The sequence below is a fragment of the Aulonocara stuartgranti genome (assembly GCF_965226115.1).
Source record: "Aulonocara stuartgranti genome assembly, chromosome: 23".
Lineage (NCBI taxonomy): Eukaryota > Metazoa > Chordata > Actinopteri > Cichliformes > Cichlidae > Aulonocara > Aulonocara stuartgranti.
In genome coordinates, this window is record NC_138958.1 from 33639243 (window position 1) to 33654187 (window position 14945).

At 39.8% G+C, this 14945-nt stretch overlaps 2 protein-coding genes across 5 annotated transcripts in view; both read right to left on the reverse strand.

The window, feature by feature from the left end:
• LOC309699979 (uncharacterized protein) overlaps nt 1-14945 on the reverse strand; it is a 272009-nt gene that overhangs the window by 221714 nt on the left and 35350 nt on the right. The window lies entirely within an intron of this gene.
• The window catches only part of LOC309699976 (cholecystokinin receptor-like), a 66791-nt gene that overhangs the window by 37738 nt on the left and 14108 nt on the right, over nt 1-14945 (reverse strand). For 2 of the 4 annotated variants that reach the window (XM_082523281.1, XM_082523279.1), the window contains exon 1: nt 143-696. The exons of 1 other annotated variant lie outside the window; for it this stretch is intronic. Coding sequence is in view for 1 of the 3 variants with exons in the window: in XM_082523278.1 (XP_082379404.1) it covers nt 5736-5984 (249 nt within the window). In the remaining 2 variants the exon portion in view is untranslated. Of the gene's footprint in view, nt 1-142; nt 697-5735; nt 5985-14945 lie in introns of those variants that run through there. One more of the 4 variants, XM_082523278.1, reaches the window with a different exon arrangement.

Genomic DNA, 14945 nt, shown 5'->3' on the forward strand with positions numbered 1-14945 from the left:
GAAGCGAGTATCTGCCATCAAACAAGAAGACAGCCGCATGTAGCTATGATGATGTTTGCTAGTTCACCTTACATGCATTAATGTAATAACGTGGTTAGCCTACTCAACATAAATTACACACGAACAACATGAAGCTACTCACGCAGAGAAGAACGGCTGCTGCTGCCATCATCATCCTCATCATTTCTGCTACACTGGCAGGGCTAGGGGCCAGGACTCTATTCTTCGGGTTTTTGGGGGATGTTGCTCCGGGTCCGATAACAGGCAACCCACCCGACGTGCACGGTGTGAGGTCTCGCAGCAAGCTATCAAATACGGCGCATTTCTGGGCTTTAAAAAAAAACGCTATGCGTCGCCAGCTGTTTCATCGGATTTGAGGTGTTACCTCCTTTGACAGTATCACAGTATCAGCTTAAAGCACTTGTTGCAGGCTGCTGAGTTTGCATCTTTTGCTGTGAAGTACCGCCAGAATTTTGACCGCTTCGCCTTGAGCATTTTAATCTGTAGCTCTGCTCTAACAGAACGTACGTACCTGGCCCCGCCTACTATCCTCGGAAACGTAAAATGATTGGCTAGAAGTGTATCACAGCTCAGGAAAAAAAAGCACCGAAATGTGCGCTGCTTTTCGGTCTGGTTACTACCGTTTATGTCAGAACCGGTGCCATCATGGCACCGGACACCGGTACCCATCCCTAGTGGCAATAATCCAATCAGACCACAATTTAAATGGAGAGATTAGGTGCTGAGTTGGGGTGTCGGGTTCGTTGAAAAATGAAAAATCATCCCTTCAAATACAATGTTCTGATGAATTATTGTTATCTTTTATTAAATTCATATTATCCAATAAAATACTTCCTTGAGTTTCCAAACACAAAATGAGAGGCAGAGCTTTCAGCTATCACACTCTTCTCCTGTGGAACCAGCTCTCAGTTCTAATTTTAAAATCAGTCTTTTGATAAAGATTAATTAGTTTAGATAGTTGGGCTTGAAGCCGGTGGCCTTAAACTACTCTGCAGTTATGCTGCTACATTATGAATATTAAATCACCTATCCATGGTGATGGGTGTTCCCATCACTTCCATGGCCACAGGTGTATAAAATAAAGTATCTAGGAATGCAAGCTGCTCCTACAAACATTTGTGAAAGATTGGATTGCTCTCAGGAGCTCAGTGAATACTGTCATGAAACTGTCATGAGTCATAAAATTTCCTTGCCGTTAACTATTTCACAGTCCACTGTTAGTGGAATTATAACAAACTGGAAGAAACTGGGAAAGACTGCAACTCAGCCACAAAGTGCTAGGCCATGTAAATTCACAGAGCGGGCTCAGCAGAGGTCACCAACTTTCTACAGAGGCAATCACTACAGACCTTCAAACTTCACGTAGAGTTCAGATTAGCTCAAGAACAGCAGGTAGAGTGCTTCATGGAACGAGTTTCCATGGCTGACCAACTGGTACAAACCATGCTGCCACTGGACTCTAGACTCTTGTCCAACATCAGTGTCTGACCTCATAAATTTGCTTCTATAAGAATGGCCAGAAATTCTCATAAACATACTCCCAAACCTTGTGGAAAGCGTTCCCAGAAGAGCTGAAGCTGTTATAGCTGCAAAGGGTGATGTGGCATCATGTTAAACTCAATGGATTAAGAATGGGATTTAACTCGATTTCACGTGAGTTTGAAGGCAGAAAATACTTTTGGCGATAAAGTGTATTAATAAGAGATGGCCTCTTGGTGTGCCAGCAGTTACTTTACTGTTGGAGGTCTCTTCCTCTTAAAAGGGAGTTTGTTTTTCCCCACTGTCTCTAGTTTTGGATTGTTACAGTTATGCTCTTATATTTTATGGTCTTCACCTTTCAATAAAAAAAGCTTGTGCTGTACTGATCAGCAGCAGAAAACTGAATATGTATCAGGATGATCACTGTATTTCAGTTCACCTGGTTCTAATGTTGTGTCTGATCGGTGCATTATAATGAGCAGTATTCTGAAGGATGGGTGTACAAACATGTACACAATACATATTTTTTGACTAGGTATAGTGACATGTTAGCAACCATGTCCAATCCAGAGAATAGAAAGACTAGTGGTAACTCTGTAGATCATTTGAGGTTATCTCACCAAGAGTGACTCCTTCAAATGCATTACCCTGCTAGAAGAGTTCCCTCATCATCTTTTAAGACATCTTAATCATTTCATAGGGAGAAAATGAAATGCTTTGACAGTTTTTTTGCATAAATGCAGCAAAGAATGATCAACATCTGCAGAAGAAGACACCATGCTAATTCCTGTGGTTCAGTGCTTCATCATTTCACTCATTCATTATGAGACTACTTTGTAGCTTAACTAAAACAAGCATAAAATTAAAGAAAAGTGATCAAAAAACCAAAAAGTTTGTATTTTAAGTCCAAAGCAGCTGCCCCTCCTTATCACAGCTGAGAGAGCCCAGTAATTGAAAAGGAGATTCGGCAAGCCTGTCCTCACAGATGGTACGTTGCATTTCTGAAACAATAATAGGATTGCGATCCTGACCGCTCGATATCGTTTCTCGACCATTCAAAAGCTCAAAGTGGAGCAAAGAGACAAAGTACTGCAGTCTATCTCAGTTTCGTGGCACTCTCTTTTGCTTTCAGTCTGACTCAGGCCTCACGTGGCACCTCAACTCTGGCCTGATGAGAGCCAGCTCATCGCTAAGTCACACTCCTGAAGATGTGTGACTGTTCGAGCACTTTCAGAGTGATGGTTAAAAGAAGCCAAGAGAAAAGCCTCTTTGCGAGACAGACCCTTGTTAAATATCAAGCAATTTTCGGCAGGGGGATCACAGGGTCTGATCAGCTGTGAGTCACAAAAGAAGGCCAGATTTCTCTTTTAGAAGAATAAAACACATAAAGCCCAATGACCAAATGGATCTCATATATTTAATTTAAAAAAAAGAACATGATAATAATCACATTAATGTAAACTCTCCCTTATTCTGGTTGTGCTAGTTGTGTAAGATTTCTGAAATAATGAGCCCAATCCGTATGTAACCAGGTCATAAATTACATATTGTTATATTTACACAAAATGTGTTCTAGACAAACCGTTCCTTTTATACCTGATTTTTAGGACCTCCAAGCCTGTGGTTCATTATCAGTTAGAGCCCCTCCTCATTCTTCTTCTTCGGTGCAACCCTATAAATACAGGGTAACCCTTTGGCCTCTACCCTTTTCTACAATTCCCCTGTGGGAGAGGTTGGTGTCATTTCTTTACCAGCACTGTAAAACACACATATAATTTATATTTAGCCACCCTGATGTTTCCGATTGTGTTTTTAGTTCAATTATTGTCATCACTGTGCCTGTCTTTGCTAGATGCTGTAAATGTGTAGTACATGTCTGCCACATACGTGTTATAGGCACAGTCTATGCTAGCATGAATAGATCCTTCTTGCTGGCTTGGAAGTTGTGGTGGGTTAAGCTAACCCTCTTCCATACTGTTTGTATTTTGTTGTAGGAGCTGGAGCGGGCAAGTTAATGACTTGGAGGTCTGTGTTTCTTTTACCATTCATTGTCAGACACAGAGCAGGAACACAACAGTTACACGTACAAAAGTGGCCTTTTTACTTTTCTTATTCCATGCAAAAATACATAAATCAATAACGTTTTATTTGCATAAAGTAATTGAATTCATGAATTGTTTATACCACAGCTTTTCACGCTGTGTTATTAACCTGACTTTCTGTCACCATTTGAAACTTGATCAAAATTCTGTTGTGTGAATCAATGGCCTGAAGTTCTCCTCTAAAAGAAGAAACAGACATAGAAATATGTATTCAATATCTCCTCCTGTCCTCTCTTTCATACATCTTTCTTTCCTGAAACATAAAGCAACCCTGCTTGAGCTACTTGATCACAATTTTATTGGTGTCTGTATGAATGCATGGTAGGGATGAGAAGGAGAAAAAAAGAATGTGTAGAGTATGCAGGTGAGACTGTGGGGTGACATTACTTTCTGATTTGTTGGACGAGTAAGTGCATGGGATTGCCCGGAAGGAATACCAATATTATACAACAAACTGGCTGATTTAATAACTCTTAATAAGGGTGTCAGATGCCGTTCAGGATCATCCCGGCCCACTTCATCCCCTGATTACCAGCTGTCACATTAACATCAGGCTCCTTTTCTGTAGTGCACCTGAATTGCAAATGAACTGGTGCTTATATATATATATATATATATATATATATATATATATATATAAGACAAGAACTAACAGACTTAAAAACTCCTTTGTCCCACACGCCATCAAACTGTTTAACTCCTCTCTGGAGGGGAGAGGGAGGGGAAACAGGAGGACAAAGGAGGGGGGAACAACTAAGCTGTAGTGCTTCTTCACCTCACTGTACAATACCTTGTGCAATACTTTTTGTAAATAGTCAACAGTGCAATAGACTCAATACTTGAAATGTGCAATTCACTTGTATTTTTATTTTTTATTCCTATTTATTCTATTTATCCCCTTTGTATATTTTATTTATATTTGTCTCTGTATTTATATATGTGTGTGTGTGTGTGTGTGTGTGTGTGTGTGTGTGTGTGTGTGTGTGTGTGTGTGTATATATATATATATATATATATATATATATATATATATATAACAATTCTGTAACTGTAACTTCGGTCGTTGCTGTGCTTTTTGGAAGTCGAATTTCCCAGAGGAACCCACCCAAGGGATTAATAAAGTTCTATCTTATCTTATCTTATCTTATCTTATATGACAGCTGGGATAGGCTCCAGCGCCCCCCGCAACCCTGAAAAGGAGAAGCGGAAGCGAATGGATGGATGGATGGATATATATATATATATATATATATATATATATATATATATATATATATATATATATAGTGCCTTTCAACTCTAACTGAGCACTCAAACACTTTTTAGACTACAAACCACATTCACCCATTCATAAAGTCTGGGGTTTATTATTTTGCGGAAGTACACTTCAACATGTAGCCTGGAGGAGCTGGGGAATAAACCACTGACCTTCCAAGTAGCACACAATGGCTGACGCATCCAAAAAAATTGGCAGCAACTCTGGAGCATGAGCAATGAGTATAGTGCCAAGGCCCACCTGTATTCATATTTACATAAAACAACTTCTTTGGTTCTTTTCCTCTGCTTTTGATTACACTCTGCTAGCATATGGCTTGCTTCCATCTTGTAAACCCCTTTTTCAAGTTACTCTCAGAGGGTTTGTTTGGTTTCCAAGCTCCACTCTGCCGATAGATGATCATCACAGGCAAATAAATGTCACATCTCCCATTCAGCTAAATCCATTAAACAGGTAGCATTTATTGTAGTGACCACAGTGGGTTTTGTTTTTACTAATTTCTTTAGAGTGTGAGACTTCTGCACTGGTGTTTAGCTGCTGTTGTTTGCTGCACACAAGTCAGTGATCCATTTTCCCTTCCTACAGCAATCCGCCTCACTGTCAATCATGGCTTTTGATGTGTTGTGCTCTTATAATGAGCCAGCTTTGCAGTTCAGTTATGTAGCACCAGTTTATAAAAACAGTTGCTCAGAGCATGTTATACTGTAAGATAAAGACCGTAAAATAGTCCCTACAAACACACAGGTCAGATGATCCCTTCTTTGAAAAACAGCACAGGAAGTGGATCTCTTTAAATGCCTCATATACTAAGAGTGTACAGTTCAGCTCAGGTTTGGTATCAAAAGTCTCATGCTCACCCATTAAGTAGGTGACAATCTTGCACATGGTGGCTCCAAAGATGAAGTCCTCTAGCATGTTGGGGATAAGTGTAAAGGGCATACAGAAAATGGCCATCATCAGGTCGCTGACCGCCAGCGACAGCAGGAAGGAGTTGGTGACCGTCCGCATGCGCTTGTTCAGCATCAGGACCACGATGATCAGGAGGTTGCCGAAGACGCTGAGCAGGAAGATGAGCGAGTAGAGCAAAATACGCAAGGAGTCCATCTCTGATAGACACAAAGAGACACAGGGCATTTTCAGTTATAGGGAGGAATATTGTAAGCTTCTCTTAACAAAAACCTCAGTTTCCAGGAGGAAGTATTTTGTGCTACTGTAGTCCTGGGAGAGAAGAAATTGTACTTGTAACAGTAATAAACAAAGAATAAGAAGTGGAAAAGCAAATAAAAGCAGCATAAGATGAACACGGGTGCATTAATTGAACTGGCTGGCTGACAAACGTCTTTCACCAGGATCTATACACCCAAATTAATCCAAAAGCAGTTTTATTCATTTGCATGCAAATGCAAGTAACACTTTAATTATTCATGCAACCCTTGTATTAAATTAGATATGAATTAATAAAAAGAAAACATCAAGATAAGAAAATTTAAAAGGAGATAGTTGCATCAATACATGAAGACAACAGCCTGGATCAGGTTGTTCCCCTGGGAAATAAGACTCTGAGCACATAAACAACACCAAACTCTATTACAAGGCAGAATAACTTGGCTTAATCAACATCTTAAATCGTGCTAATGTCAATATTCCTCTCCTCACCCTGTGAATGGAAGCATTAGTAGTAATCTTCAAGAAAAAGATGAAGACAATATCACAAGCACAGAGCCGACCGTGTCAGGTGGCTCACTTGGGAATACAACCCAAACTGGAAAAACAAGATCAAAATTAAACAGTTCTCTTTTCATCAACAATAATATCCTTTCAGTTTGTAGGGGCAGGAGGAGGAGCAAGATTTGAGCAACAGCCAGATGTAATTCCAGGCCACAGTCATCAAAACGATTACAGTGAGACGCAAAAGCGACTAAGAAGAGATACAACTGACAAAAAAATCATAAAGAGACATAAATGACTACAAATTGATGCATAATGACTGAAAATAGACACAAAGTCACTGATTAGAAGGTAAATGACAACTGAACAACACTAACAAAGTTACAAAAAAAAACAGTTGAGAACTACAAATCAAAGATAATGACTACATGCTTATGAAAATAATGACACAAAGACCCAAAATGCATAGTGACTACAAAGGCTCCGATACAGATACAGGGTTAAGCAAAAACATAGACTGGTTTAATTATACAAATTGATCATACAGACATGTGGTGGCATGCACTGAGATCTGAAAAAAAGAATATAATGAAACAGTCATCTACAGTGTGTTTCATAAGATTTCCTTCTTTCAGCGCTGCCATACAGCTAAGCATCAGTGGGTGCTGGATGGCCCAGCCAGAGGGTTTTTGGGATGCTCCCTTCACTAACACCGGCCTGCCACAGCGAGTCTGTTTGAGAATGAGAGTATCTGACAGGACAAGGCCGGGGCTGGCCATGTGCTGACTGAGTCCTCTGATTAAACACAGAGACATGCGAGAAGTCCGGAAGTTTACAGCAGAGCCTGCGCACAGAATGTAGCACATCACCTTTAAGGCAAGCATTGCTCATCAGGAGTAGAAGCAGGACTCAAACAGCGCGTGTTTGTGGGGCTTAAAACGCATCTTTGTGCCACAGTGAACACTGAGACAGCCCTTACTGAATCCTGTTAAAAAGAGAGGTTTTCCTTCCCACTGTCGCCATCTGATTGTGGGGGTTTCTTTCTAATATTTTAGGGTCTTTATCTTGCAATTTAAAACACTTTGAAGTGACTGTTGTTGTCCTCCCACACAGATGCATATTTTGAATTTCAATGTTTGCAAAACTTAAAGACCCACATAAATGACCCAGTTTTTAGAATTTGACTCAGTGCTTTTAATAATAAGGTATGTTTGATAGCATTTAATTTAACTACACACTTGAAAGCCTATTGCCAGAGCTGTTGAGCCGCAGCTGCTACGGTTATGTGACTTCAGTGTGCACATTAAAATGATGTATTTTTGATCTTTTGTCATTATTGTTTTGGTATCTTATTACCAACTTGCCCCATGTCCTCTGCTGTTTGCCTAATAGCTGTGCTTGTCTCTGTGTGGGTGTATTTACAAGTATTTTATGAAACACTGTGGGATAAATTGTGCCTTATGAGTGTGTGCAGCATGACATTACGTTTTAGTGTGAGAAAAAAAAGCTCTTTGTATCGTTGCTTTTATCCTGCTTCTGTGACTTAACTCTAAGCTTAATTGGCTGGAGAGCATCTTGCCAAAGGAGTGAAGATGAAAGTTGATTCAAACTGGCATATTCATAGTAATGTCCTCCCTATAAATAGACAAATTAAATAACATTTTTAAAGCAAACTATGAAAAAAGTTTGTCTGCAGTAACAAGTACAGAGTGATTAGACGGTCCGGTTTTGAACCGAAGACATTGCAGGTTAATGCTGATCACCTCTGCCACGTGAGAGATTCTGTCCCCCTTAACTGCAAGTATGAATTATTCCTTTGATGGAGAAGAGTCCTCTGCTTTTTGAAGCTGTTTCATTAGCCAAAGATTGCCCCATTTCAGAGATGTGACAGCATTCTGCCATGCTCTGCCATGGGCTACTTTTACGTTAATGTTCCTCATAATAACAACTTTTTAACTACAGGAGGGTGAGCATACCTTTAAACATTCTATTCCGTCCAAACCTGGTTCGCCCAGAGTTTTCTTCCAGTTCAAAAGGGACTTTTTTCCTCCTTCCAACAAGTCCTTCCTCATAGGTCTCATCCGATTGTTAAGGTTTGTCTCTAATATTTTAGGGTTTTTGCCTTACAATATAAAGCACCTTGGGGTAACTGTTGTAGTGATTTGCTGCTATATAAATAAAATTGATTAGAGTTGAGTTGAGTTAAATTCCATTCTTTTCATCATTTGAGCAATGTGTGGATGTCGGATGCTGCAGATGTTGCTATGCCCCTCTCACACAGGGTCAAAGGGAAAAAGCCTTCTTCTGGATCACAGAGGATTGTTTTAATCTTATTGCATTTTTTTTACTTGATTTGACAGGTGAGGCATGGATAGTTGTGATTGCTGTCATGACCTTTAAAGCAGGGGTGTCCAACTCCATGCCTCAAGGGCCGGTGTCCTGCAGGTTTTAGATGTGTCCTTGATCCAACACAGCTGATTTAAATGGCTAAATTACCTCCTCAACATGTCTTGAAGTTCTCCAGAGGCCTGGTAATGAACTAGTCGTTTGATTCAGGTGTGTTGACCCACGGTGATCTCTAAAACCTGCAGGACAGCGGCCCTCAAAGCCTGGAGTTGGACACCCCTGCTTTAAAGTGTTCAGTCAGACACAAAGCTAACGCATTCAGATCCCATCACATCAGGGGAACATATACTCAGGGAAAAAAATTTTTTGAACCCCTGCTGATTTGGTACGTTTACCTGCTAACAAAGAAATGATCAGTCTATAATTTCAGTGGTAGGTTTATTTGAACAGTAAGAGACAAAACAATAGCCAACAAAAAAATGCATTTCAAAAAACTTAGAAATTAATTTGCATTTTCATGAAGGAAATAAGTATTTGACCCCTTTGCAAAACGTGCTTCAGCACTTGGTGACAAATCACAGAGGTCAGATGTGTCTTATAGTTGGCCACAAGTTTTGCACACATCTCAGGGGAGATTTTGTCCCACTCCTCTTTGGAGATCCTCTCCAAGTCATTAATGTTTCATGGCTGATGTTTGGCAACTGTAACCTTCAGCTTCCTCCACAGATTTTCTATGGGATTAAGGTCTGGAGGCCACTCCGAAATCTTATTATGCTTCTTCTTGAGCTTCTTCTTCAGCCTTGGCCGTGTCATGTCACGCTGGAATACCCACCCACAATGCATTTTCAATGCCCTGGCTGAGGGAAGGAGGTTCTCACCCAAGATTTGATGGTACATGGACCCATCCATCCTCCATTTGATGCAGTGTAGTCCTGTCCCCTTAGCAGAAAAACACCCCAAAGCATACTGTTTCCAACTCCATGTTTGACGGTGGGGACAGGGTTCTTGGAGTCATAGGCAGCATTCTTCCTCCTCCAAAGTTGAGTTGATGCCAAATAGCTCAATGTTGGTCTCACTTGATCACAACACTTTCACTCAGTCCCCCTCTGAATCATTGAGATGTTCAGTGGCAAACTCCAAACAGGCCTGTGCTTTCTTGACCAGGGGAACCTTGCAGGCACTGCAGGATTTCAGTCCTTCACGGGGTAGTGTGTTACCAAATGTTTTCTTGGTGAATATGGTACCAGCTGCCTTGAGATCATTGACAAGTTCTTCCTGAATAGTTCTGGGCTGGTTCCACACTGCTCTTATTATCTCATTATCATGAGATCTTACATGGAGCTCAAGACCGATGGAGATTAACAGTTATTTTATGGTTCTTCCACTGGCGAATAATGGCACCAACTGTTGTCACCTTCTCACCCAGCAGCTTGGCGATGGTCTTGTAGCCCATTCCAGCCTTGTGTAGGTCCACATTCTTGTCACTGACATCTTTGGAAAGTGCTTTGGGCTTGGACATGGTGCAGAGTTTAGAATCTGAATAGATACCTGCGTAAAATAAACCTGTGAGCCAGAAATCTTGCTGATTGATATTGAGGATCAACTACCTATTTCCTTCATGAAAATGCGAAGAAGTTTGTAACTTTTTTGAAATGCATTTTTCTGGATTTTTTGTCTTTGTTCTGTGTCTCACTGTTCAGATAAACCTACCATTGAAATTATAGACTGATCATTTTGTTGTTAGTTAGGGCAGACTTAACAAATCAGCAGGGTTTAAAATAAATCTGGCGGGGGGCTAAAGACATCCACTTTCAGTAACTAATAAGATGTAACTGGAACATGCGTTTCATTTTCACATTCAGAATCAGCACTACATTGTGAGGCTTTCATCATTAATTCCAAGCAGTAAGCTGTCACTGGCTCAGCAGCCTCTATCGTGTTAGATTTTACGTGATCCAGCCAAATGAAAATGGAATTATGTCTTCATTGAGCACCAGCGGTATACTGGCTCCCTTGAGCCTTATATCTGCAGGACAATTCACTTTGCTTCCTTTGACTCCCTCAAGCGTGACAGCTGTGCACAAATCAAAAGGCATCTAAAAACATGTGAATGAAAGGACAGGGTTCACCTGTCAAATGTTCAAGCCTTGACCCAGGGCTGGGTCTGTTTCTTTAACCTTTATATTGCTCTATTTGCATCCTATTGGCTGCTGCAATGCAAACTGTAATTATGTTTTCCCACAAGGTTCATTTAAGTTTCATCACATCACTTCACGTTGTCTTATCTTTACGAGAGGATTAGCACAACTTCATAGGCACAGCAAGCCATTTAAAAGTGTTGTCATTTTTTGGCTGTGGATTGTGCAGTGAGAGGAGTATTTTTTTTTCTCCTTTCACTTGAGTGATGGGGCCGGTTCTCATCACGATACATGAATAAATCGCCACAAAGTTCATGAATAATGGATGCTAATAATCTGCAGGTCTGCGGTTTTGAACTATCCTTTTAATCACAACCTTACCGTAAGGCTGCAATTCATGTAGAAAGTCCCAGTGAGATGATGAAATAGTCCAAATTGTTAGAAATTGCTGTCATCTCTATCGAAATATGATGTTTCTCCTAATTACAAAGGGGTAGAAAACCCTTTGGAAGTGAACCTGAGAACCACAGACATGAATAAGGAACTTGCGGCAATCAGCAACAACAGGATTTGCAACAATTTGCAAAACTCAAAAAAAAGCAACAGATTTTGTTATTTCAGTTGATTACTTGAGCATTCACTGAGCATTGAATTCGTTAATTAACGTCTACTGCTCATCAATTATTGGACTAATCTTTCCTGCACTAACATAAGCTCCTCTACTTTTCCCATTCCCATTTTTCTGTTTAGCCACATATATGAAAAACCAGCAGCCCTCATGTAAAGGTCTTCAATAAGTGGGTCTCTGTTATGTTTGTATCATTCACTAAAATAGCACAATTCACATCCTGCCATGTTCACGTAGCTTTATTGAGGAGTGCTCGCACTGCATGCAAACAACACTCCATCTCTGCTTGTGATTGCAATGCTCTGAAAACCTGAAGGCATCATGGGAAGCACACCAACAACATCCGTTTTGATGCACTATAAATAAATCAATATTGAGCGCACAGCTACACATATAATAGAATATCTATAGCAACTGAAAAAAAAAGTAAGTTTACCTCCAGTAACATTCATCTCGTGTCCTGTTTTCTGACAAATACCCACAAAATGCAAAAGAGACTCTATGACCACACCTGTAGAATTACACAATTACACAATTAGTTTTTATATTTTGGTTTAATTTCTGTGTTATAAACATGTAACATCACAGTTACCTTCAATACCTATCATAGGTAGAACAACAGAATGACGGACAGAACGTGTTTCTACCAGTTTTCTCAAATTTTCAGAGCATTTCAGTGCATTTTGTGGAAGAACTACCTTATTGAACTCCAGTGCATATTCCATGGGAACAGTCACTGACTGCACTAATTAATTAAGTCATTAAGTAATGTGTCATTAGGTTGTAGGGAAAAATAAAAGCTAGCAAGCAAACCCAAGGGTTCAAAATTAGTTTTGGTGAGCAGACACTAATAAAAACCCAATAATACTTCTTTAACATTCCTACGAAGGATCTGATCACAGTGTATCTGGTATCTGACTGAGGACATACATATATCCATAGGTTGCCAGTTGACGTCTTGGTCCCTCTCTCTTCTCTCCTCACTGTCATCAACTTTTTCTTTCTGTAGCTTTTGCAGTTTTGTTTGTTAATTATGAGTTGAGTTGGGAGACTCTGCCAGTCCTGTTTTCAGTTTTGGTTCTATTAGTTTAGCTCACTAATATTGATTCAGGGAAAAGCCAGAATCTGATGGCCTTTCATGTGATTTGTTAATTGTCTTCTTCCTCTTTTCTTTGTTGTAGCGAGGGCTCTCATCTCATTATTTCGCTGTGTTCTTTATAAGTAACTGTACTTTCATTATACAAAGTTTGTTGAACTGCAGCAGCATGGTGGCGTCTCAAATGTTGGGTTCCCTTTGAGCCAACATTATGAAATCATAAGGGTGCGCTCTGTGCTCACTGTAACATTAGAGAAACTGAAGAGGATTCTTGGCCCTGTCATTTTGCATTTAGTTCCTTTACATTCATGCAGTACAAACAAAATCTGATTTGATCATTTTGGCAGGAAGTCAGATACAACCAAATCAGTCAATGTAACCTTAGCCTCGAATGAAGAGCCTTTCTCCATTCTTTGCTGTTATTTCCCATTTATAGTGTTCCTACACTAAAGACTGCATGAAAAACAAACTGACTGAATTCATGTAAGAAAAGGCTGTTTTGAAATTGATCCATGTTGGTCTGATAGGCTTTCCAGGCACAAGACCCTATTGGTTATCACATATAAATTTCCTTTTCCTTATAACCAAAAGTGGCCGTGTTTTGGCGTCATTTCGCTGTTAACTAGTAAACACTCCACACTGTGAATAAACTACTACAAGCACACTTGGCGTTTAAGCTTTAGAGTGCTTCCTTCTAATGCCTCGTTTATTGTGTCCACGCAGCCAGTAGGTCAGCATCTTACATCACTGACTTCCTGTCTCTTTAATCTGCCACCTTGAAATTGCAAAGGTTGCTTCAAAGAGTTGACAGCCTGTCTCGTATCCAAAAAGATTCACTAAAGAGATAGGGATCAGGGCAGGGTGTCACACTCCACGCTTCTCTTTACCGACAGAAGAAAATCACTGAATCCCCAGGACTGATTTCACCCAATGACAAGTATGTAATTCTCTTTTCGACTTGTCTGAAATGATAAAAATGGATTCCTGCATTTTGGTGCACATTATCTGGTGGATGGATTTTAGCTTTACACAAGCCTGACTGATTTCATATTTAACCTCTGCACTACACATTAACACACTGTGATGCTTAGCTTTAAAAAAAAGTGGTAGCAGATGAATCCTTTCACAGTAATTTAGCTCAATGTGCAGAAATCAGTCGACGTGTTGCATTTTACCACTGTAATGAGGTGAGTTACTGTAGCTGTCAGCACAATTCAACTGAATTAGTCTTTCCACTATGGCTCCCCATGAGAGAGGAATATTGATCCTACATTACTTAGATTTTTTTTCAGAAGTTGGAAGGATCTTGTTTGTACTGCAAGAACAAACTCAGCATGTATTCAATTACCCACAATGCTCTCTGTCTCTGATATTTTCATTTGCTTCTGATGCCACTGATTCCTTTTTTCATCACTAACATGTTTTATTGCCATTAATTGAATGTTTTTGCTTAGAATCATCCAAGCAAACCAACCCACAGATGAAATATTTATTACAGCGGAATATGTAAAGTGTGAGAAAAACTTAATGGAAACAGCACATCCATAGTAGCAGTATGTGTGTATTTAAAGAAAAGCCGCTAACAGGCAGACAAATGTTGAGTACTACACAGTACCCAATGATGAATGAACTCTTTATTAAATTACTTTTTTTTTAAAAAATGAGACTTTGGAGGTTTGACATTTTCAGCTAATGTTCAGTGGCTAGCTAGCTTATTAGAAAGGTCACTGTGGTACTGGGTGGGTTGCTTGTTCTGGCTAGTGAAAAGCAGCTAAACTCCTTCTTAGTTTGCTCATCTAACTGCTCAAAAAATGAGAATAAGTTTATTTCCTCATACTTTACATTTGAGACCTACTTGCTTCACATAGCTTTCTTTGATTGATTAACATTTCTTGAGTTTAAAAAGTGTTTCCATATAAGCTAGTTTTTTTTGGTCTCTTCTTGTAAATAGGCTCTTAAAAACTGATTTGTGTGGTGCTATATGAATACGTGTTTCTTTGTGCTCTGGGTGAATCTAAAGCCCTGTCCACAGAACCGCTCATCAGGCATCACTGTATCTAGCACATGGCTGGTCGCTAGGCAACATTCCAGGATCCTGTTGGCTAGTCAACAGTCTAATGTATTTACCAACCATATATCAATGAATGGTATGTTTCATTCTCTTCAGTGACTTGTATGCATGTCAATTAAT